Here is a 25483-nt window from a genome sequence, read left to right as displayed (position 1 = left end):
AAATCCTGCAGCAAAAACAATGAATAATGAATTGATTAATTAAAAAAGAAAATTATCTGACATCTCATTTTCTAGTTTCGGCAAAACAAAGTTATGAGGCCTGAAAAGACCCTTTTGAATGTGGTAGCTTAAAACTTTTTTTTTGTTTTGTTTTATGAACTTTATGAAGTCTCATTTCTTGTTGGAGACGTTTCCAACAGTATATCTAAATACTTCACCAATATTAGATGGTGCAGAAAACTTCTGAATCACAGAAATCTGTGTCTTAATAAGAGGTTTTCCTTTAACATCTGGCATCCTCCTCCTGAGCTCGTTTGACCTTTGAATATTCTCAGTGGTGGTGTGAAACACACATAATGCAGTTGCTTCATCTTTGTTAGAATGACCTCATTGTTTCAAACATCTCTGCGGCCTCAGTGACAGAAGTTGATGCGCAAAAAAATTGCGCTTTTCGACAATTCCTCTGACAAAGTACAGAGACAGAGACGCTCACTTCACTTCTCACTTTCTTTTCTTAGCTCGATTGTTCAGCCACTTGGACCCTGAACATGACACACATTCATAACAATCAGTTAGTCCCAGCCCCCCAGGCGCCCAAATAGGAGCGCCTAAAAATAAGGAGCATGCCGCAACTGTTGCGCAGCCGGGGTCTGACCAATCCAAGCCCCAGACCTCCCCCCCAGTAAACCGAGCCGGACTCCCGTTATCCTTATGTATTAACAAATAGACTATGATCACAGAGGCTGAATGACGTGGCCCTGGTCCTTTATAAAGGCCGGTCTCTGCTTTGTGGACAGTCAAGTGAAACAGAGTGCTGAACCAGCCCACCTGCCACCAAACTCCATTCATCATAAAGAGACATTCTTCTCGAGGCCGTACTAGAAAGGACCGACTTGTCAAGAGGGTGCCAATTAAAAAAAAAAAAAAAAAAAAAGAAAGAATCAAAACAACGGCCAGCTGCCTTGCACGTTGTAAATCGGATCATTTAATCCATCACTGCCTTGACCTGAGCGCTTTCTTCGCAAGTACATCCGAAAAGTCGCCCGGCTGCTTTTGAGAAACTCCTGCAAGTCTGAACTTTCCTCCGCTTGCCATCGACCCGCTAAAGTTGTGCGCGCTGCCGGACGCACAATTCAACACATAAGTGTCACCAGGGTATAAAAGCTGGACGGCGAAAAAGCCATTATGATGAGCAATAACTACGGCGACGAGCAGCTCCCTCCGCAGTACTACCAGCCCACCGACTTTGGGGAAGAGGAGGACGACGAGATGCCAGCCACAGAGAAGGACCTGGCCGAGGACGCGCCCTGGAAGAAGATCCAGCAGAACACCTTCACCAGGTGGTGCAACGAGCACCTCAAGTGCGTCAACAAGACCATCACCGACCTGCAGAAGGATTTTAGCGATGGGCTGAAGCTCATTTCACTGCTGGAAGTTTTGAGCCAGAAGAAAATGTACAGGAAGCACCACAGCAGACCCAACTTCCGTCAGATGAAACTGGAAAATGTTTCTGTGGCACTTGAGTTCCTGGACAGAGAGCACATCAAGCTGGTCTCCATTGGTGAGTTGGTGTGATGGCTTTGAAAATGGAAAACAAAAGATAAGGGCTCGTATTAGATAGACGGGGGTCATGGGAGGGAAGGATTTCTGACAGCTGCCGGTGACAGTGTGTCCACATGCTGCTGAGATGCAGTGATTGTTTAAAAAGATGGCAACATTTCATCTCATCTCACCGTTTTAAAACTGTCATGTCGTCAGCAACACATCTGCATTCTGTGGCTGCTGTGCTGGTATGTTATCAGGCCAGGTGTCAGCCAGCAGATTGAGCAGAGGTCAACAGCTTATTGGAAAGTTCCTGCAGAGGTGTCACTGAGGTCATTCACTTGCTTCGGGGCCAATGTGGATCTGCAGTGGGCTTCAGCCCAGTTCTGCTGCAGCAATCCAGTCAACTGGAAATTCACTAGGACCGTGCTAATGAGAAGGGCACAGTTTTTATGTGTGGACAGCAGTTACACACATGCTTCTGTACGCAAACACACACAGAGACAAACTTGTCTCTGACAGGTCAGGGTTCAGAGAAGCTCATATGGACTCATAGTTGACAGCTAGTTCCTGTCCAGATCCATCACACACTCTGGTGAGGGAGCGGATTAACTCTCCTGGGGTTAGGGGATCAGACTTCAGTCACAGATAGCTGAAATTACATGAAATTTCAGTGGATTTGTAGAATTTATGTCAAATCGGGAAGGTCACACAACAGTAGCACTTCACATCAGTGAGCGGCATACTGCCTCCCTAAAACAATTTGATAACTGAGGAGAAACCGAAGCATGGTATGAAAAACCGACGTATTGTAATATGAAGAGTTATGGTTTAATTATACACCCGTAGACAGACACACAATTCATGCAGGAGAAAGGTTATTAAATTTTTGACAGAGTATTTTTCTGTTTTGGTGACTAATGACCCTTCCACACATTTGAGTGAAATTCCCGGCGTGGCTGATGCTTTGGCCGGCGGGCTGTGAGGGCCAGTCTGTGTGTTTGTTTGAATAAGTGTGTGCGGTCAAGATAGCACTGAAAAAAATCTCAATGGCGGAACGCAAAGGTCACAGTCACAGATATTACCTCAAAGTCTGCAGAGTGTATATCCAGGATAATGTGGCCAAGACTCAATATGTTAGATATGTTAGGCAGATTTTCCACAGCTGCACAGACACACACTAGGTCAGACAGTTTTGACAGAAAGAGGGCATGATAATAGAAGTCCTGGTATTTCAGTTCCTGGCACCCTCCTCCTGTATTCAGGGCCACTGGGGCAATGCAGCACTCTTAATATGATGTCTCAGTCTCATTACTGTGACCTAGAGACACAAAAAAATCACCACAGGCTTAGTGGCACATATGTCACAATGCGCAAGTAGACACCATGTGATGGATGTCTCTTTGACCACACAGTTGCCCTTAAAGCTTGACATGGCAGGATCGAAACTGCACTGTGCCACATCGTGCCACCTGCCGGGGCCAGTCAAATGGTGACACATCAAACATTGCCCTCTGACAGAGTCCGCTGATCTATGAAATGATAAACAGCTTCAATAAAACTGTCTCGTGATGAACAACTGGCACCAAATCCCCCTCCCTCCTCCCCTCCTCCCTTGCTCAATTGAGTCACTCAGTCGGTGTAACATTAGGTTATATGGCCAAAAGGGTTTGGATTCTGATGTTAGAGTGGGTTTAAAATTGATTGTTTGACAAACTTTTTCCTCTGACAACTTGAGGGAAGGAGTTGCATGCTTGCTGTCAATGAATCTAATCTCTGTCTCTTTGATTTATCACACTCTAGTGCTATAAGTTGCAAAGGTAATTGAAATCCAAGTGGTAGTTATGCAGAGAGGGGATCCACTTCCACATATCCTCAGCTGTCACGGCCTTCACAGGACCATTGTGACTGCATGACAGATTGTCAAGGGTCCTCAGTTAGACAGCTGTCTTAGAGAAAGGGGCTTGGGGAAAGCAGTGAGGACCATTAGATTCTTGTCTCCTCAGCAGTCAATCATCATTGTTTATATTTATACTCAGAGTAGACTGGTCATCTCTGCAGAATAGCAAGGAAAAAATGTGTTGTTACAATAAACTTATGTATCGAGAATGGTTGTCCTTTCTTATGGTTTGGCATTACCGAGTAACGGCAGTGATGCAGCATGCATGATTTAAAGTAATTCACAGCTGCACAAATCTCCCTGAAGGGGCTGACAAACAAGAACGAATGAAACTACACCTGGAAGATGCGGTTAACTCGTGTAGGAATCAATAGTCTAGGACATGCTGAATTATTGTAAACTTTTGGAAGTTATAAATCCTCATCAAAACTGGTGTCTCTGCTGTCCAACTACAGATAGCAAAGCCATTGTGGATGGGAATCTAAAGCTGATCCTGGGCCTTATCTGGACTCTCATCCTGCACTACTCTATCTCCATGCCCATGTGGGATGACGAGGACGACGAGGAGACTAAGAAGCTCACCCCTAAGCAGCGCCTGTTGGGCTGGATACAGAACAAAGTGCCTCAGCTGCCCATCAACAACTTCAACCGTGACTGGCGAGATGGCAAAGCCCTGGGAGCTCTGGTCGACAACTGTGCCCCTGGTAAGAAGCTTGTAGTGGCTCCAGCTGAGTGTCCAGGCCGGGACAGGAAGTGCTGAGTCAGAATGTGTGCACGGCCTGTTGACAGGCTTGTTGTATATGGCGGTTTTGCTCGGTTGCTATGGCGGTTGGGGTCAGGCATGTGTCAGTCTCTGTATTTAAGACAGTATCACCTTCTCAAGAGAATTTGTCTCCCTTGCTTCTGATCTAAAAGGAAAGATTGTGTATCTCTCTATACACACACACACACACACACTCACACTTCCAGATTCAGATTCATATGTCAGCCAATATAATCTGTCTCTGGAGAGCAAGCAGTGTCACGGTGTTGAAGGGGGTTGCCAGCTGTTCCACAATGACTGAATCTTTTACTCTCACTGTTTCAAGACCCGAGGCCCAAGCCTGGCTTTCGTGTTTATCGCCTTGATGCTACACAGCAACCCCAAATTTGGGCACCATTCCTCCTCTTCTGTCAGGGGGGATGCTTGGCTCTGCATCCAAATGCAGAATGATCTGTTGGTCAGAGGGAGGTGCCTAAGCCACACATCCAGTGACCACAAGTCCACAATTTGAACCACTGCCAATTTAGACTTCTGCTTCCAACTCTGAATATTAGAGTCAACTCCTGTGGGCATTTCTGAAAGGTGGAGGAGTAGCTGAAGTGTGGAGCACCATGTTTAAACTGTGTTTATGTGAGCCATTGATCTGAGGAGACACATCTTTCAAACACTGTGCTGCAACATTGACCATACAAGGCTCTGTTGTTTCATCAGCTCTGACCAAACAACTGACGAAACCGCCTCTGTTCTACTTTCACTTGAGATACAAATGTTCAAAACAGGCTTATTTAGTGGTCATTTTGTTTACAACAGGCAACTATTGCATGTCAACATATCCATCTATTTCTCATACTGTAACAGCATATACCTGCGTCCCTTTGTACTGCGGTGATGTTGCATTTTAATCGCTAAGGATTTACTCCATAGTTCACCCCTTCCCCACTGATACATATAAGCTACAACCTGTTAATACTGCGCTCCGTGCCCTTATGAGTAGGATAATAGTATTCTGTGGTCTGCATGTATGAACCTGTTGAGTGAGTGGCCACTCCATTGCAAGCGCTAATCCAATTTAGGCATTAGCAGCAGGGAGGAGGTTAACGTCAGCCACAGTGAAAGTGCCAGAGCGTCTGTCGAGGTTATTCCTTTTGAGTAGACACCTTCTCTTCATTGTCACACTCTTTTTTTAAATTCACAGGAGCTCGGCACTGTGGGCAAGGTTGTAGTTTGAGGTGTTGCATAGATAGTAGTGACAGCCTGAGGGCCTTATTATAGCAGCCACAGTGTAACAATGCATATGTCTGTGCTGAATTGTTTAATATGCCTGTTTGCATTCTGCCAGGTTTATGTCCTGATTGGGCAGAGTGGGACCCAAACCAGCCTGTGCAGAATGCCAAGGAAGCCATGCAACAGGCAGATGACTGGTTGGGTGTGCCTCAGGTAAGATACAAGACAAATATCAGTTGGAACATTTTTTGTTTTATTTGATTTATTTTTCTCCTTTAGTTTAGCAGAATGTCAGAGAGGTGAGGCTGATAACATGAGACGATACCACAAGAAAAGCTGAGCATGTGACTTCAGCTTTTTTAGTGTGGATAGGTGTAGATAGGCATTCACTGCAACAATTACTTCTAAGTCATTTAAAGCCCAACCCAAGACACATTTGCAAATGCAAACATGGCTCATCAACTGTGCATACACCTGTGAGCCTTCACTGGGCTCAAGAATCGCAGTGCTTGTGTATGATGTTGAGCCCAGTGTTTTTCCAGGGAGATCGCACCAGAGGGTATCATGAAATATTTATTACCCAGCTCACTTCTAATATTTCCATTTACTTTATTGTAGCTCTCAGTGAGTGAGTGTGTAGGAGTTTTATTCTGTGGATTCATGAAGTTGTGGAGGTGTGCGATTTCTCAACACCTTCTGTGCTAGCCACAGAAACGTAGGTAAATATGCTTGCACTCATCAGAATAACAATGTGAGCAGAATGAGAGTGCAGTATTTCCACTTCCATTAGTAAGACTCTGAGTCTTCATTTTGTAATGTGCACTATGGAGGTTGTTTACTTGTTTGTAGACACAGGGCTAGCTATTCTCCCTGAGGCTTAGCATTGGTGAGATAGCTGGGGGCTATATGTAACGGCTCTGCAGGCCTGGGGGCTAGATTCCAGTGTGGTGGTGTTAAGGAGATGTGGGAGAGGTCTGGCTCAGGATAAATCCCCCTGGCTGGCTTATTGAAGCCAACAATCCTTAACCCCGCTGTCTTGGGGTTAAATATAACCGGGTTGGAGCAATGCTTTGTGCCACTGTGTGATAGACAGGCAAAAATGAGCTGGAAGGGCGAGAGGGTTAGAGTTAGTGGGAGTAAATTTGTTTAATCCTCGTTAAATCCAATTGTACAAAGCCAAATAAGGAAAAGTTGCATTGAGTCAACCACAGCCTTCATACAAATGATAATTCAATCAAGTGAAACACAAAATAGGCTTTGGTGTTTCTCTACGGTTACAGTTATTGAAATCAACTTTACACTTCATGTTACTCATATTTTCGAACTGCAGTCCAACCATATTCATGCAGCCACGTTGTCACGTATCTGCGCTGTAGGTGATTGCTCCTGAGGAGATCGTAGACCCAGATGTGGACGAGCACTCGGTGATGACCTACCTGTCTCAGTTCCCCAAGGCAAAACTGAAGCCTGGTGCTCCTCTCAAACCCAAGCAGCTTTTCCCAAACAAGGCTAAAGCCTATGGACCAGGTGAGCAGCCTGCACCTGCACAGCTCACAACAATTCATAGAAACAGTATGAATCTTTAATAAATATTGTTTCCCTTCTTAGTCCTGAATATCAAAGCAATGACATTAGGCAACAGTGCCACTAAGCTCAGGAAAACACAACCATATTTTTTTTTTTTTTGTGTCAGCACTGTGTTGCCTGATGCTAACACTGCTGCATTGCATCAGTCCTTTCAGGCTATTTCACTACAGCCCACGGCTCTATATTTACATTACAGGTATCGAACCTCATGGCAACAAGGTGCTGCATCCAGCTGTGTTCACGGTGGAAACGCTGGAAGCTGGAAGTGGTGAGGTCCTGGTCTACGTGGAGGATCCTGAGGGACACAAGGAGGAGGCAAGTTATACGAGAAACACAAAGAATAGAGACAGAAAGTCTGCACAGCCTATCCCGGTGCTTTAAAAAACTGTCCGATCTAGCCTTTATCTCATGCTCTCATACTGTGTTTGCTTGTTCTTCAGGCTAAAGTTAAACCCAATAAAGACAAAAACAGAACCTACACTGTCACCTACGTTCCTAAAGTTGAGGGAGTCCATAAGGTAAGACCTATCTGCTGCTGTTATTTCTTATTTAAAGCGGTCGGTCTGCACCAAAAACCTAAAACTGTCTTATTTTTTTATTCTTAGGTGAAAGTGCTGTTCGCTGGTCAGGACATCGACAAAAGCCCCTACACTGTGAATGTGGCCAAGGATATGGGTGATCCCAGCAAAGTCCAAGCAAGAGGACCTGGTCTGGAGCCTACAGGCAATGTGGCAAACAAACCCACCTACTTTGACATCTACACAGCTGGTAAGTAAAACACCAAGAATGTGTTGTAATGAAAGGCTTGAAGTCAAAAGAAACAAGTTATTCCTTTAACTGCTGGTCATCTTTTTGGTCCCCGTCAGGTGCTGGTAATGGCGATGTGAGTGTCATCATCGTTGATCCTCAAGGCAAAAAGGACACAGTCGAGCTCATACTTGAGAACAAGGGCGACAGTGTTTTCCGCTGCACCTACCGCCCCGTGTTAGAGGGCCCTCACACCATCCACGTGCTGTTTGCAGGCCAGGAGATCCCCAAGAGTCCTTTTACTGTCAACATCGCAGAGGGTGAGCCATCTGTCTGTGTTCTAAATTACTGTCAGGCAAATCAGATTTCTTAGTGTGCTGTTAGTGCAAGGGTGATCTATCCATCACAATCTGCTCTAATCATTACTCTTCCAGGGCAAAGCCACCCAGTAGAGACGATAACCCTTCCTATCTGTCATTTCTAGCACTGCCCGTTGCTCCTCCTTCGGGAGCTCCCCTGCAGATAGTCCCTCAGTCAGTGCACGTACCACCTGGAGTGAAGGGTGGGAAGGGGGCTCCCCCTCCAAAACCCAGCCGCCCAAGTTAGTATGGTCTGCTGGGAAGGAGTCTGTGCCTTATGCTCAGCCATACCCTCCCAAACCTTTCCCTATGCTGCGCCTTGTCGATGCCCCTCTGTGCTTTCTCTGAGATTCTTGTGTGGATTCTCACTGCGGTGCTTTCTCTTGCGTCCTGCAGCTTGACGGTTTTTATTCAGCGCGATGAGCTGCAATGTTGTGCAAATTGTATACATATTGAGTTCGCATAAGTGTCTACTTTGTTTTCTGTGGAATATCTTTGCCTGTGCTGTTGACATGTTTGTTTTTATTGCATATAAATTTGCATCAGCCTGCAGTCAACATTTCTGACTGACTGACTGAAATGTTGTCCAAGGCTCCCTTGATGCACTTCATTTATGTCAATATCCCATTTAGCATTCTGAATGTGTGGCGTATGTCCTGCAAAAAGCAGCCTTCTCATTTTCAGGTGTATGTCAATCAACCTTTATAGAATCCCATTTGAATTGGATATTTTAATGTCTGTGCCACTAACATCACTGTCAGCTGCTGGCGACTTCTCAGCTGCTTTTTTCTTTGCTATATATTTCTCCCTTTTACACTTGTTGTTATTCCTTTCAGCCATAAACCCAAACGCCTGCAGAGCTACAGGCAGAGGCCTTCAGCCTAAAGGCGTGAGAGTAAAGGAGGTAGCAGACTTCAAAGTTTTCACCAAGGGAGCTGGCAGCGGAGCTCTCAATGTCTCAGTCAAAGGACCAAGTGAGTCAGACAGCTCTCTGCATTTCTCCTTACTCCTCTTCACTCAGTTTCTGGAATTATTCTCTTTATTTGGGTTCTTGTCTGCAGGCTTGCATTCACTCAGTTGTAGGTTAGGTTTAATAAAATTCATAAAATGTTTCTTCGAGTTGACAAGAGTCCATAATCACTGTGTTTGTGTTTATTCTCAGCGGGAGCAGAGGAGCAAGTGAAAGTACGAGACGCAGGGAACGGGGTGTATGAATGTGAATATTACCCTCTTAAGCCTGGTAAATACACAGTCAGCATCACCTGGGGAGGCCAGCCCATTCCACGCAGGTAGGGTCCTGCTGATGCCCTGAACTCTTCATTAACAGGGCACATTTATGAAAGGTAATGGAGCACATCCTTGTTTTCTCCAGCCCCTTCGAAGTCGAGGTTGGGGAGGAGGCAGGTCTTCAGAAGGTGAGGGCCTGGGGTCCTGGTCTCAAAACTGGCATGGTTGGAAAATCTGCTGACTTTGTTGTGGAGGCTATCGGCACTGAAGTTGGAACTCTCGGTGAGACATATGCGAGTGATACACATAAAAGTGTCTTTTTTTCCATTTCACGTCTGTACTCTAAATGTGGGAATACTTTCTTCTTTCACTCAGGGTTCTCAATTGAAGGCCCATCACAGGCTAAGATTGAGTGTGATGATAAGGGTGATGGCTCCTGTGATGTACGCTACTGGCCCACTGAGCCTGGTGACTACGCTGTCCATGTCATTTGCGATGATAAGGACATTAAGGACAGTCCTTTCATGGCCCACATTCTCCCTGCAGTCAATGACGTTTTCCCTGAAAAAGTAATTTCCACGAACCAACTTAGAAACCACACTTGGAAAGTAAATCTGGTAAGTGAGATTTTCTAAATATATTTGAAACTAAAAACACGACCTTTTGCGGTTGCAGGTGAAAGCCTATGGACCAGGTCTGCAGCCGACTGGTGTCATTGTGAACAAACCTACAGAATTCACCATTGATGCTCGGATGGCAGGAAAGGGTGACCTCAAACTATACGCACAGGTACGGAGGCCATCATTCGTGAAAGCATTGTTGGTTATTTACAGGAATGCATCATTCATATTGCATGTGGCTGTACTGACCATAACTGATATGCTTTTGTATCCACTCAGGACGCTGAAGGCTGCACCATCAACATCAAAATCACTGACAAGGGAGATGGCACGTATCTGTGTACGTACACGCCTGTCAAGCCCATTAAACACACCATCATCATCAGCTGGGGGGAGGTCAACGTGCCCAACAGTCCCTTCAGGGTAAATCACGCAAACTCACACACACACGCGCACACACAGAACTATCCTGCATTTGAATTTACTCAAGTTGATATAATGATACTCGACAAAATAAAGACAAAGTAAGTGTACTGAAATAGTTCTACTTGAATCAATTGCTTCTTAGTCAAGTACACTGTGAATTCATTAGGTGATGGTCGGAGAGGGTTCTCATCCAGGCAAAGTCAAGGTCTATGGGCCTGGAGTGGAGAAGACGGGGCTCAAGGCTAACGAGCCAACATACTTCACTGTGGACTGTGGTGAGGCTGGCCAAGGTGAGCATGGACAAGGAGGTGATGTGGGTGGTTACAAAAACATTTCATTTGCAGCTGACACTTAGTGCAATGAGTACTGTTGAAAAACATAAAGCACAGGATGAGCAGAGGTGTAAATCTTTGCAGCTGAGGTTAAGTCAGTTGAAACGTACAAAAGGCACTTTTGAAAAAGCACTTGGTGCTGAATTTAGGTTTTTTTCGTCTTGTGATCTACTTTTGAATGACCTTCACAAACTCTGCTCATTGCTTTGCACCATTAGGGGACATCAGCATTGGAATCAAGTGTGCCCCAGGCGTGGTTGGCCCCGCCGAGGCAGACATCGACTTTGACATCATCAAAAATGACAATGACACCTTTACTGTCAAGTACACTCCCCCCGGTCCAGGCCGATACACCATCATGGTGCTCTTTGCTGACCAGGTAAGAATACAGTTTTCATTTGAAGTGGGACTGACTGGCTGTGTGACATCCATTGTGAGATGACGAATCTTTATTGTTTTGATCATTTTTTTCAGGAAATTCCCATCAGCCCATTCAAAGTCAAAGTGGATCCTTCTCATGATGCTGGCAAAGTGAGAGCAGAGGGTCCTGGACTCAACAAGACAGGTAAGACAAATTACAAAACATACTATACACATGGACTCTAAATTGCCCGTAGGTCTGATAGTGAGTGTGAGTGGTTGTGATGGGCTGCTGACCTGTCCAGGGTGTACCCCGCCCTCACCCAGTGTGAGCTGGAATTGGCTCCAGCAGCCCCCATGATGGATAAGCGGCTTAAGATGAATGAATGAATGAATGAATGAATGAACCATACACGTTATAGTTTGAATTTTCCATTTGCAACAAACACCTACTGCAATACTTTATTGTCACAGAAATCATGTGGTGTCCTCAGATTTATAACTCTGACAAAACACGTGCGTTTCAGGAGTGGAGGTGGGCACACCAACCCACTTTACCATCTACACAAAGGGAGCTGGCAAGGCCAAGCCTGAGGTGCAATTTGCAGCATCAGGCCCAGGAGAGGCGGTTCGTGACTTTGAGATCATCGATAACCACGATTACTCCTACACTGTCAAGTACACGGCTCTTCAGCAGGTACTGGAGGCCTTTGTTACTATTTATTATACCATTACAACGTGATTATTCATAGATATACTATAAATCAACACATTCTCTTCTTGCTCTGGTTCTTTTTCAGGGTAACTTGGCAATTTCAGTGACTTATGGAGGAGACCCAATTCCCAAAAGCCCATTTCATATCACAGTAGCACCACAGCTGAATATTGGAAAAGTGAAAGTGGAGGGATTAGACACCAGTAAGTTGCACGTACCAAATTCTACTCTCCTGAGATGCAATCTAAAAATTGTAAATAGCAAAGTTTAAGTGTTTTGTGTTCATCTTTCCAGAAGTGGAGGTTGGAAAGGATCAGGAGTTCACAGTTAACACAAAGGGCGCTGGTGGGCAGGGCAATGTAGGTGTGAAGATGACCTCACCCTCTGGCCGACCAATCCCATGCAAACTAGAATCGGACAAAGCCAAAGGCACTCACAGTGTGAAGTATATTCCCCCAGAGGAGGGACAGTACAAGGTTGATGTCAGCTATGATGGCAACCCGGTGATGGGAAGCCCCTTTGGGGTCGAGGCAGTGATGCCTGCTGATCCTTCAAAGGTAGAAGTCTGCAAAATGCTATTTTTCACTCTGTCCATACTAGCAAAATAACACAACTCAAAAAAACGGACTCAATTTTTGCATCACAGGTACGAGCCTTTGGTCCAGGCCTGAAGGGGGGCATTGTGGGCAAGCCTGCTCCATTCACTATTGACACCAAGGGAGCTGGTGCAGGTGGTCTGGGCCTTACTGTGGAGGGTCCCTGTGAGGCTAAAATGGAATGTCAAGACAACGGGGACGGCACCTGCTCAGTGTCCTACCTTCCCACCGAGCCTGGAGAGTATGCCATCAACATCCTGTTTGCAGAGCAGCACATCCCCGGCTCTCCCTTCAAAGCGGCAGTGCGCCCAGCCTTCGATCCCAGCAAGGCAACAGCTAGCGGTCCTGGTCTAGAGAGGGCCAAAGCAGGTGAACCAGCCACCTTCACTGTGGACTGCACCCGAGCAGGCGATGCTGAGCTCACCATCGAGATCGTGTCAGAGACCGGGGCTAAAGCTGAAGTACACATCCAGAAAACAGCAGAGGGGATCTTCTCTGTGACATACATACCACCTTTCCACGGCGCACACACCATCACCATCAAGTATGGCGGTCACGTGATTCCTCAGTTTCCAAAGGTTCTGCAGGTTGAGCCGTCTGTTGACACCAGTGGGGTGCATGTCTATGGGCCAGGAGTGGAGCCCAGAGGTAAAAGATCAACACCCTAAACTCAAAATGAGATACCACTTCATATTAGGCTTTCAATAGACTCACAGTATTAAAATACTCATGAATACTTCACCTGTTGTGCAAAAATGCCAGATACTCAGCTTTGTCTTAACTTAACTTAACTTAAAAATAAAATGTAACATATTTTGTTTTTACTTGGGGGACTCTAACAACAGTTTTTACCACTACAGCATTAATGATTACATTAATTCTGGATTAACTGATTAGGCAAAATATGGACTTGGCACTTGCATCCCTAGTATCTTTAATTGACCAAGCTCATGAATCAGTTACAAACATTTATAATGCACAGCATTTAGAATGCGTTTGATGTTGGCCTTTGGCAAGAAATCACAGGGACGGCTTTCATGTTTCTAGGGGTCCTCAGAGAAGTCACCACCCACTTCATTGTTGATGCCCGCGCCCTCAACAAGGTTGGAGGGAATCATGTGAAAGTTCACATCATCGGCCCCTCTGGCACCAACACAGAAAACTTCATCACTGACAAAGGAGACGGCACCTACAGAGTGGAGTACACAGCATTCGAGGATGGTAGGAGCAGAGAAATCAGGGAATTTACATTATGCCATTTATCAGTTCAATCATAGGATAAAAAGACAAGTATCAAAAACTGTTAAAAACCTGAAAACCTCCATCTATCTGCTGCAGATAAACCAGGTTTTACATAGACCTTCCATCTGAAAGGTCAGTGCAGACAGACAGAGAAATCACTAACAGGTGCTCTTGTGGGGTGCCATTTGGGAATTAAGCAGGGGAGTGGGACAAGATGGAGCAGAGAGGAAGGGTATAAATACAGAATGATGCAGTGAAGCAAAGGTTTGAGGGGCAGGGAGCAGGGATATATAGAGGCAGGCAGACAGGCTCTGCTTTATAAATAGGGTGCTCTGGAACAGAAGCTCTTAACCAGGCAGGTATGTGTGCTGAAGGCTGCCTGCACACAGCAATAAAGAGCAAGGAATGACAGGGGATATTAATAGAGACCTATAACACAAAGCAAAAAGATCACAGAGCACTTCTCCACCATCAGACATGCTCTGATATCATAGCAGTGTGGCTGTGAATCTGGCATGTAGGTCTTCTGAGAGGGCTCTGTCAGAGAAATGTTGTAACAGAATAATGAATAGGGAACAGATGTAATTCTTTGTACGTTCACCAGTGCGCCTGCACTCTAGATGGCATCTTTTATAAATAAACAGATGTTTATCTCCCTAAAAGGGAATTTGTTTGCCCCATAATTAAAAGCAAGTGGCAAGTGCTTGCTTTAAAAACACTCAGAAAGAGGCAGGCATCACATATTGAACTGATCTACCTGTTTGTGTGCAGGAATGCATCTGATTGAGGTGCTGTATGACGATGCTCCTGTGCCTAAGAGTCCCTTCAGAGTGTCTGTGGTGGAGGGATGTGATCCTACCAGGGTGCGTGCCTTTGGACCAGGTCTGGAGGGAGGAATAACCAACAAATCCAACTGCTTCACTGTGGAGACCAGGTACTAATGGATCGTATGTAAAGGGAGACATTTTGGGGGCTCTACTCAGAAATGTGCCGTAAAATAAATGTGTTGGCTTCACTTTCAGGGGCGCTGGCACAGGAGGGCTTGGTCTGACCATTGAGGGAGCCTCAGAGGCAAAAATATCCTGCAAAGACAACAAAGATGGCAGCTGCAGCGTGGAGTACGTCCCCTTCACTCCTGGGGATTATGACGTCAACATTAATTACGGAGGTCATCCGATCCCTGGCAGTCCATTCCGTGTGCCAGTGAAGGACCCTGTGGACCCCAGCAAGGTGAAATGCTCAGGTCCAGGTCTGGGCAGTGGAGTGAGGGCCCATGTTCCGCAGACTTTCACGGTAGACTCTACCCAGGCTGGACAGGCCCCACTGGATGTCAAACTCTATGGCCCAACAGGTGTGAACAATATCGAAAAACCGTAAGCACCCTCTGACTGAGAGACATCACTGAGTTTGTGGTATCTGATTATTTGAATATTTTTATTTCCAGGTACTGTGGAGCCAGTTGGTGTGAAGAATAACGGTGACGGCACCCACACAGTTCACTACACCCCAGCTCAGGATGGCCCTTACACTGTGGCTGTTAAATATGCCGATCAGGAAGTCCCACACAGGTACACTATCCCACACTAAGCCAGGCAATATGTGGCCGAATGTTTTAATTACGGCCCTGCTTTGTGTTGCTGGATTTAAGATAGAGAAGAGCAGCCCAACAAATTCTCCAATCCAATTTTACCTTTTGTCGGATTCATTTTACGAATTACACACTCGATACTCTGTCTTTCTGTCACAGCCCATTCAAGGTAATGTCTCAGCCTGGGCATGATGCCAGTAAGGTACGTGCCAGTGGCCCAGGTCTAGACACCAAAGGTGTGTCTGCAAGTCTGCCTGTGGAATTTACCATTGACGCTCGTGATGCTGGAGAGGGACTGCTGACAGTGCAGATTCTGGTGGGTTCTTCTACAGTCATTCAAAATTTTGTAGCTTATGCATAAGGAGTTCCTTGCTAAAATAACTCTATTTTCCTCTTACTTAAAGGACCCAGAGGGTAAACCGAAGAATGCAACCATCCAGGACAACAGGGATGGCACCTACACTGTGTCATACGTGCCTGACTCTACAGGCCCTTACACTATCACCATTAAATATGGAGGAGATGAGATTCCTTACTCCCCTTACCGCATCCAGTCCCTGCCCACAGGAGACGCCAGCAAATGCCTCCTCACCGGTATAAAAAACAAACAAACAAACTGTATGAAAGTATGAAAAATACTTCAGCTTAATATGCATATTCACTCCAGTGTCTTTTTCATTCCAGTGTCGATTGGGGGACATGGAGTTTGTGAGTAGCCACATTTTTATTTCTGCACTATGTTGCTGTAAAAATATGCACTTATTCACCACTGCTTACCTTTTTCCTCTTTCATCTCTGTCCTGAGCAGCTAGTCTTCAGAAACTGCAGACCTCTGAGGATACTGTCATCACAGTGGATGCTAAGGCTGCTGGGAAAGGCAAGGTGACCTGTAAGGTCCTGACCCCACAGGGAATGGAGGTGGACATGGACGTAGTGGAGAACCATGATGGGACCTTTGATATTTATTACACAGCACCTGAACCGGGAAAATATGTCATTACCATCCGCTTTGGGGGGCAGAACATTCCTAAGAGTCCCTTCAATGTGGTGGTGAGTAAAGGAAACTTAAAAAGCTATTAAATCTGTGTGCTGTGTATTTTTGTCTTCTGACATTTAATTGTATATAACTAACAATTCTACCCTCTCTGTATTGATAGGCCACAAATGAGCCAGTCGCTCCCAGAGATACCGTGGATCCCCTCTTCCGTCCTGTTAATTTCCTGGTCCCCTTCACACCACAACAAGGAGAAATCACAGGTGTGGCAAACGCCACTCATAGAAACCAAATCCTGTGTACACACACACAGAGATTATATTTAGGTGACTGACATTTAAACATACTGCTGTCATTTCTAGGTGAGGTGCGGATGCCTTCAGGCAAGACTTCTCGCCCACATATCACTGACAATAAGGATGGCACCATCACAATCAAGTACCAGCCCACAGAGAGAGGCTTGCACGAGATGGACATCAAATATGAGGGCAACCACATTCCAGGTTGGAGAAAAATCAGACATGGCTGCCCTTGCTGTTTTATTCTGGGAGGAAAAAGATGATAGAGCTCTCCGCATTTCTGAGTCTGATTACTTTTTGCCAACAATGATATTCCCTACAGGGAGCCCTCTGCAGTTCTATGTGGATGCTGTTAACAGTGGGGTGGTGACTGCTTACGGTCCAGGTCTGAGCTATGGCATGGTCAACAGGGCTGCCACTTTCACTGTAGTCACCAAGAATGCAGGAGAAGGTAAGGTGGCTTTATTTTTACCGTAACTAGTGTGCTTTGGATTTGACGTAATACACAACCTTGTAGAAACCTGTTAAAAGGCAACACACAGCGAAGGAAGGAAGGAAGAATCAGGGCATGCTCTCTCCCTCTCAGGTGGTCTGTCGCTGGCAGTGGAGGGTCCCTCCAAGGCTGAGATCACCTGTAAGGACAACAAAGATGGTACCTGCACTGTGTCCTACCTGCCCACGGCTCCTGGAGACTACAACATCATTGTCAAGTTTGATAACAAGCACATTCCTGGTAGTCCCTTTACTGCTAAGATCACTGGTGAGGACATAAATTATTTCCCCCTTAGGCTGCTTTTATACTCAATATATATTTATAGTGGATGTGCAGACTATAAATTTGGTTTTAAGGGTTGACAGACATCTAAACCTCCGTTTTTATGTCCAGGGGATGACTCCATAACAAGAACATCCCAGCTGAATGTTGGCACAGCGGCTGATGTGTCCCTGAAGATCACAGAGACTGATCTGAGCTCTCTGACTGCCAGTATCAGAGCTCCATCAGGCAATGAGGAGCCCTGTCTGCTCAAGAGACTGCCCAACAGACACCTTGGTGAGATATTCACTTGACAGAGACACAAAATGAGCAAAAGAGTAGAACATAGATCAGACTTTGCTGGATCCACTTCATGCATTTAGATCTCCCTTTCCTTCTTCTTGGTCTTGATTTTTTTTTCTTTCTTCCTTCCCTTTGCCTACAGGTATCTCCTTCACACCTAAAGAGGTCGGGGAACATGAAGTTAGCGTGAGGAAGAGTGGCATGCACGTAGTTAACAGCCCTTTCAAGATTATGGTTGGCCAGTCCGAGATTGGCGAGGCCAGCAGAGTCAAGGCTTTCGGTAAAGGCCTGGTGGAGGCACACACCTTCGAAATGGCTGAATTCTTTGTGGATACGAGAAATGCAGGTAAGAATTAGAAACGGTTTGTTTCACCTTAATGGAAAACAAGCAACTGTTGGAAAAAAAGCACAATAAGGTTTTTTTTGTTTGTCTCTTACCTCCAGGTTATGGAGGTCTGGCATTGTCAATTGAGGGTCCGAGCAAAGTCGATATCAACTGTGAAGATGTAGAGGATGGGACGTGCAGGGTGACCTACTGTCCAACAGAACCTGGAAACTACACTGTTAATATCAAGTTTGCAGAAAAACACATCCCAGGTTAAACGTTGTTACTTAAAAAGTCTGTCTTGTACAAATATGTGGAAGATTTGACTTAAAATAGGAATTAGACAATATATTCCTTTTACTCTTCACATGCAGGAAGTCCATTCACAGTCAAGGTCACAGGAGAGGGAAGGATCAAAGAGAGCATTACTAGGAAGAGGCAGGCATCTTCTCTTGCTTCAGTGGGCAGCACATGTGGCCTTAACCTCAAGATCCCAGGTGGGTTAAGAAGCCAGTGGTTAGAGGACAGCGCTCCACCACCTTAAAATAAATAAATCTGCTTCATGCTCACATTTGTATTCTCGTGGATTTCTCCCCGCTGCAGGAAACTGGTTCCAGATGGTTTCAGCTCAGGAGAGGCTGACCAGGACATTCACGCGCAGCAGCCACACATACACCCGCACTGAGCGCACCGAGATAAGCAAGACCCGCGGTGGAGAGACCAAAAGGGAGGTGCGAGTGGAGGAGAGCACCCAGGTGGGTGGAGGAGGAAGTCCATTCAGAGATGTTTTCGGAGACTTCCTGGGAAGAGAGAGCCTCAGCAGCTTCGCTGGCATCACAGCCAGACCTGAAGGTGACAGCTCAAATTTTTGAATTGCGGAAATGCTTTAACAGCAATATTTTTTTATTTTAACAAACATTCTCCCTATATGGTGTATGACTTTGTATTTGTATCTAACATGTTGTGCTGCTCTGCCCCCACCAGTCGAGAGCGGCCCTCAGTCCATGACGGCTCAGGTGACCAGCCCCAGCGGGAAAACTGTGGATGCTGACATCGTGGATGGAGGGAGTAGCACCTACAGCGTTCGATTCATCCCTCAGGAAATTGGACCCCACACAGTCAATGTCAAGTACCGGGGCCAGCATGTCCCTGGGAGCCCCTTCCAGTTTACTGTGGGGCCCATGGGAGAGGGAGGAGCACACAAAGTCCGTGCAGGAGGACCTGGCCTGGAGAGGGGCGTTGCTGGAGCACCCTGTAAGTTCTCCGTGTGGACATGGACGTGCTATTTCTGGGAAGATCTCTACATGCACAACTTTCATTTCATCTGACTTTGTTTTACCTTCACTAGCCGAATTCAGCATCTGGACCAGAGAAGCAGGTGCTGGTGGTCTGTCCATTGCTGTAGAGGGTCCCAGCAAGGCTGAAATCTCCTTTGAAGACAGGAAGGATGGCTCCTGTGGCGTCTCCTACATAGTGAAAGAACCAGGTAGCTCAAATGTCCTCCTCATTTGCATGTCTTATGTGAGTGTTGTTGGTGTCTTCTCTCTTTAGACCTTTCAGTAATTCTTGCCATCCTCCGGTTCATTTAATGGTAAAAGTAAACAACCTGTCTGCTTCCCCAGGTGACTACGAGGTGTCAATCAAGTTCAACAATGAGCACATCCCTGACAGCCCATTCATTGTTCCTATTGCCACACTGTCAGACGAGGCCCGCAGGCTCACTGTCACAAGCCTTCAGGTATGATCACACACGCGCACACACACACACACAAGTTGAGAAAAGCCATTTTATTTCGTTGCATAAAATACAAAAAATAAAAAACTTGTCCACAGCTCCAGAATGTGTGAATAACAGATTGCCTCAAACATAATGTGAGAGCAGTTGTAGATATTTCTGTCTAATATCACTTTGCCCTTGAAGTGTACTTGAGTGCCAATGTTGGAGCAATATCCACGACTATAATACTGTGATGCTGGCCAGTGATGAAGGGCTGGATTAACTGTCCCTTGCTCATGTGGAGCAACACAAGCTGCGCTATGTGTGGGCAGTCAGCTAGTGTGTGCGATGGTGGTGCTGTCTGAGAGGAAGGAAGACACAGCAGAGTGAGTGAAAGATAAAGATGCCTGCGACAGCTCGCATGGTCACTCTCCTCTCTTCACAGATGCTTGTTTTATTTGTGCTTGCAGTTTCCATTACAACTGCAGACAATGCTAAAAACCTGCAATTTCATTTAAGTGGAGTGGCACTTCAGTGTGTTTTTTTCTCCCACTAGAGGCCAGGTGAATTTAAAATGTTACGCTACCTCTCATATCAGCTGTTTGTATCGGACTGCTCGTCCACCTGTAGGGCAGCAACACTAAACGCCTCGCTGTAAACTCTGACCTTTTCTGCCTCTCACACCTGACCACTGAATCTATTCTTGTACAGGCATTATGAGTCACACACTTTGTGTCCCTTAGGGTGCGGGAACACACACAATGCACATGTAGAGATATTCTGATGATAATCCCTGTCACCTACAGGAGAAGGACTTGAAGGTGAACCAAGAAGCATCCTTCATGGTGCAGCGAAATGGCGCCCGAGGCGTGGTAGATGCCAAAGTCCATACCCCCTCTGGCTCTTCTGAGGAGTGCTATGTCACTGAGCTTGACAGCGGTATGCACCATTTGCAGAAAGTAGCAATTCAAGAGTCAGAATATTAGTCCGTTTTATCTTTTAATCCTGTGCTTGAGAGTACAGGCAGGTAACATTTCCACCTCTCCTTTTGTCCTGTCAGACAAAAACGCAATCCGCTTTATTCCACGGGAGAATGGAGTCCACTCAATAGATGTCAAGTTCAATGGATGCCACATTCCTGGAAGCCCATTTAATGTAAGAGTGGGAGACCCAGGGCTGATTGGAGACCCAGGCCTGGTGACTGCTCATGGACCTGGACTAAAGGGAGGAACCACAGGTAGTTATCATGTTATCAGCACTACTAATATGTGCTTAAATTACCATGACAATACTGAGTTTTACTCTATTCAACAGAAAATAACATAGAGCAAATAAGCCGTTCATTTGTATCTTCTTCTGGATTTCCCTGTCTTTCAGGTGCACCCTCAGAGTTTGTGGTCAACACCTGTAACGCAGGATCAGGCACTCTATCTGTCAACATCGACGGGCCGTCCAAGGTTAAGATGGACTGTCGGGAATGTCCTGAAGGATATAAGATCATCTACACTCCCATGGCACCTGGCAACTATCTCATCACCATCAAATACGGCGGGCCACAGCACATAGTTGGCAGCCCATTCAAAGCTAAAATCACAGGTCTGCTCAACAGTTTCTCTCCCATCTGATCTGTGGATGACAAGTGTCCTGCTTATGAAACAAATGTTCCCTTGAAATCAGGAAAATGTTATGTCATCTGCGTCCATACAGCTCAGTATACATCTTTCATAAAAGCTGTCTTTTTCTGGCACTGTGGCAATTTATTCAGGCCACTATTGGTGCTTAGAATTTCTTTTTTTAATACTTGAAGATTGAAAAGAATCCCCATGAGCCTTGGAAGTTCATGTTTGTTTTCTTATCTGAGCTCAGGGCAGTAGTCCACATTCTTGCTCTTTTCTGCAGACAGAAACTCTCCCTGTGAGGAGCAGCATCTTTGTTTCCTTCATATCTCTGTCAGTGCTGAGTGTGTTATGTAATGTCTGGACTTAGGCTTGATTACATTAGATAAGCACTTTTCCTTTCCCTTTCTCTTCCTCTCTCCTCACTCATTCCCTCCCTGTTCCTTCCATACCCCCAGGAGCCCGGTTGTCAGGGGGGCACAGCCTCCATGAGACGTCCTCTGTCCTTGTTGAAACCGTTACCAAGACCTCCAAAGTGGGCGGCGCCTACACTGCCTCCTCATCCACCACCTCATCAACCAAACTGGCGTCAGATGCCAGTAAGGTGGTCTGTCGTGGGACAGGGCTGTCTAAGGCTTTGGTGGGACAGAAAAACAACTTTACAGTTGACTGCAGCAAAGCAGGTGAGAAGAGCATACACAAAGCACACAGATATCTTGCATTCACATACAATAAAAGGAAAAATCCAGCAACCACAGATTCTACAGAAATAGAAGTAAAAGTTTTTTTTCTGTTTGTCATATTATTACCTTACAAACGATAATTATGTCTGCAAATAGGTACCAATATACACATCCAGCAGACACACTAACCAGTAAAATTATTCACTATCTGCTTCTCTTCTTCTGCACTTACTCCTGAGTGAACTATCTAGCTCCTCAGCAAAAAAAAAAAAACACACACACTTAATCAGTTAGTCGTGAGCTTTATCTGTAGATTGGTGCAGAGCAGGTCGTGTACTGTTTATCAAGCTGTTTACTGAGTAAACAGTTAAGGGTCATTAAAAATCCAAACAAAGAGCTGAAAGGCACTAAATGGCTGAAAACGAGGTGAATCAGAATAGAGTTATAACAAACAAAACATGACGCATAAATCACCCTGTCACTGCTCCGTCCAGGTACCAACATGCTGATGGTGGGTGTCCATGGACCTCAAACCCCCTGCGAGGAGGTGTATGTCAAGCACATGGGCAACAAGCTCTATAATGTCACCTATACCGTGAAGGACAAGGGCAGCTACACTGTCATCGTCAAATGGGGTGACGACAATGTCCCTGGGAGCCCCTACAAAGTGTCTGTACCCTGAAAATTGAACTGCACCAATATTCCATCCCTCCTCTTCCCCCTCTGCTGATCCACCCACCTTTCCCAGTCATGTGCACGCATCAGTCAAACTCTGCAGTACTTACTTAGTAACGGATTACAACTTTACTCAACATACACTAAAACTTGCAAGAACATTTGCTTACTGTTATTGTTGTGGTAGAAAATTGATTGTGCCAAAGTTTTTGTATTAACTCCAGAAATTACATTTGCAACAGTCAGTGATGTAAAGGCAACAATTTGGTTTACGAGTCTTTGGGTGATGTTGGTTAAATGATTTGCTCGGTCCACAAAATTTTCATTTTCCTTTTTTGTTGTGTTGTAAGTGAATGGCATAGTAAGTAAATGTTAACAAATGCTGGAATAATCAGCAGCACTGAAGTGTAACGGTTTTGTATGGTCTAAGTAAGAGAAAGTGCATTTTTTGTTATATTAACCTATTTTTGGTAAGTCTTTGCAGGCCTAATAAAGATTTAATTGCTTACTTTCCAAACAAATGTGATTGAGTTGATTAGATTTTTTCATAGTGCTGGCACACTCTTTGCTAGTTCAACTGGAGGCATTGCTTATTTTCATAGTATCACTGTGCAGCTATTTTTCGACCACCTCTGCCCCACCCCCCGAGCAGCTGTCAGCAGATGCCCCCTTGATCACATCGGCTCTCGGCTGAGTATGTGACCTGTATCTTGTCTCTGCTGAATCTCCCATAGCCCTTCGTTTACATATGACATTGGTTCCTTACTTAGTTTGTATTCAGCACTGGACAAATAAAATACAGCAGCTTCGATCCATCAATCCACTGATTTACATCCTGTACTTGTCTTGATGCAATCACAAGATGGCAGCATAGTCAAGCTCTCCTGTAAATCTCCCAGAACAAAACCTCCATTGTTCCCAGTGAAGATTAACTACACCATTCTCAACACAAGGGAGCCTGCAGAGCATAGAAACCAGAGGCATCAGCTTCCATTGTGTGTGTAATTAATCCTGTTGGATCAGAGATGGAACACAAGTGGTTTGTGTTGTGGCATCCACATGGGGGGGGGGCAAACCCTGCTGAGACACAAATGAACCAGAAAGAAGGAAGGTTCAGCCTTTTGCTTGTGCTCCCATGCATATGACTGTGTAATCGCTTGTGTCTCTTCCATGGCCTGTATTTGTGTGGTGAGAGTCCTCTGTGTGATCTGAAGTCTCCGGTCCCTCAGTGAGTCAACCACCCAGCCTCCGCACGCTGACACGCTACTAGCACCAGCACCATTCTTTACAGAGAGGAGCCTATAATTAGGTGCTAATTTTCTCTGGTTCCACTGTGACATGAGGCTAGGGGCCATGGAGAGGCAAGGCAGCGGATCCATTTGATGAACAGTGGCAAGAGCTCGACTCCGGACCATCTGGCCAAGTGTCTGGTGCTGCCCACTGCTGCAGCACCAGCTCAGGGCCCACCCACGTCAGTCTGTCCTCCCCGTCCTGCTCCTCCGGACCGGGACCCAGGCGTCTGTCCACCACAACATGTTTATCTAGAATGGCTGCCAAGTGATCACATCTTAGATGCAGCTTTTGTAGTGCCGACAGCAATGGTGAGGCAAGTGGGACGATAGCTCCCCCTTACAATACAGAATTAAATGGGGGGGGGGGGGATTAGAGGAAGAGAATGGGATTAAAATAATCCAGATGGAAGAAAGGAAGACAGACAGACAGACACATACACACACACACACAAATAAAGAAACAGACATGCTAAAGTATTTCAGACGACCTGAAACACACACATACATACACACTCACTGCATAGAAATCAATCAGTCAGTCCTCCACATTTATTTGGAACATGCTAGTGCAGTGTATATCTTAACCTTCAAAGCAATCATAAATGTTGGATTTAGTGAAATGGGTGATGAGTTATTAATTCTGTTCTAAAGGGGATCAATGAGGGGGTGTGGTTGCCACAGAGATGCTTCATCCTCACTCGCGCTCACACACACCCTCTGCCTCACACATACGCACACACGCACACACTCATTCCCTTCAGAAATCTGGATTATGTTAAGAGTAAAATTGTGTAAAGGCATGGCCCCAAAAGCTTTTGAAGCTGATGCTCTCAGGGCAAAAATCTCATTCTCTGGTTTGCCCCTATCATGCTGACTCCTGCTCTCTTCTCTCCCTCTCACTGTCTACTCTGATCCAGCCCTCCACTTCCCACCGCTCCTCCTTCCTCCCACCCTTCCCCCAATTTAATTTTTCCTCCCTCTCTCTAAATTCCAATCAATCTAAGCCTCTGCAGATCCAGTGGTTTATTTCTCGTCTCACTTCTTCTGTCACCACAAGCCTTGTCCCCAGGCCTGCTTCTTCTACCGCTGACCTTTATTTATCAATGCAGCGAGTCTCTTCAGCTCAGAGAGAAATCCCTATAGATTGTGTCACAAGACACTGACGTCTCTTGCAGCAGATGCAAAAAAAGAAAGGAAGAAAAAACACAAAGCTTCCACGGGTGAGCGAACAGACAAACAAACAGCTAAATGGATGTTTGCTCAAACAAATGGTCGCCTGGATAGATTAATGAATGGGCATGTGTAGAGAGTGCAGGCAGGATTATTGTAGGAATTCATCCATTCGTTTCCATTCAAGTCCCAAGGCCCTGCTATGTAATTGCTTCATGCATAGTTGATACACTGCATAATCATCCAAATACACTTGATTTTCACTGGACTCACACATTTGTAGGCTATTGGTGAAGTTTAGATTCTATGGGAGGTGCCCTAAGATGGAAAGGCTCATTCATAACTCAGTGCTCATGTCTCTCTTTTAGACTGAATAGATACACATGGGAATAGTGAAAGGTATGTTTTCCGGTGGTTGAGTTGGGAC

General features: G+C 45.6%; 1 protein-coding gene across 4 annotated transcripts; it reads left to right on the top strand.

The window, feature by feature from the left end:
* Nucleotides 1-814: 814 nt before the first annotated feature.
* Nucleotides 815-23133, top strand: LOC115056175 (filamin-C-like). Of its 4 annotated transcripts, XM_029522433.1 has the most exons (47): nt 815-1561; nt 3898-4146; nt 5545-5642; nt 6806-6956; nt 7213-7331; nt 7457-7534; nt 7622-7784; nt 7883-8083; nt 8248-8364; nt 8959-9096; nt 9285-9411; nt 9495-9631; nt 9725-9918; nt 10025-10138; nt 10249-10392; nt 10562-10685; nt 10946-11106; nt 11202-11292; nt 11615-11784; nt 11888-12005; nt 12097-12359; nt 12449-13046; nt 13446-13619; nt 14412-14574; nt 14663-14991; nt 15085-15208; nt 15388-15544; nt 15633-15822; nt 15913-15936; nt 16037-16278; nt 16386-16485; nt 16585-16725; nt 16844-16972; nt 17108-17281; nt 17408-17572; nt 17721-17924; nt 18023-18175; nt 18278-18400; nt 18507-18755; nt 18888-19157; nt 19252-19389; nt 19526-19641; nt 20427-20559; nt 20681-20857; nt 20998-21216; nt 21695-21919; nt 22414-23133. In XM_029522433.1, exons 1-47 carry the CDS (start codon nt 1186-1188, stop codon nt 22599-22601), a joined length of 8238 nt encoding a protein of 2745 aa, XP_029378293.1. In that variant the 5' UTR covers nt 815-1185; the 3' UTR covers nt 22602-23133. The 4 variants fall into 4 exon arrangements, with proteins under 4 accessions (XP_029378293.1, XP_029378294.1, XP_029378295.1 ...); XM_029522434.1 differs by lacking the exon at nt 8248-8364; XM_029522435.1 differs by lacking the exon at nt 8248-8364 and having other exon boundaries at nt 16034-16278.
* The last annotated feature ends 2350 nt before the right edge of the window (nt 23134-25483 follow it).

This window comes from Echeneis naucrates, chromosome 16, assembly GCF_900963305.1.
Source record: "Echeneis naucrates chromosome 16, fEcheNa1.1, whole genome shotgun sequence".
In the NCBI taxonomy this organism is placed as follows: domain Eukaryota; kingdom Metazoa; phylum Chordata; class Actinopteri; order Carangiformes; family Echeneidae; genus Echeneis; species Echeneis naucrates.
Note: the sequence above shows the minus strand (reverse complement) of the source record. Positions and strands in the feature narration are given on the sequence as shown.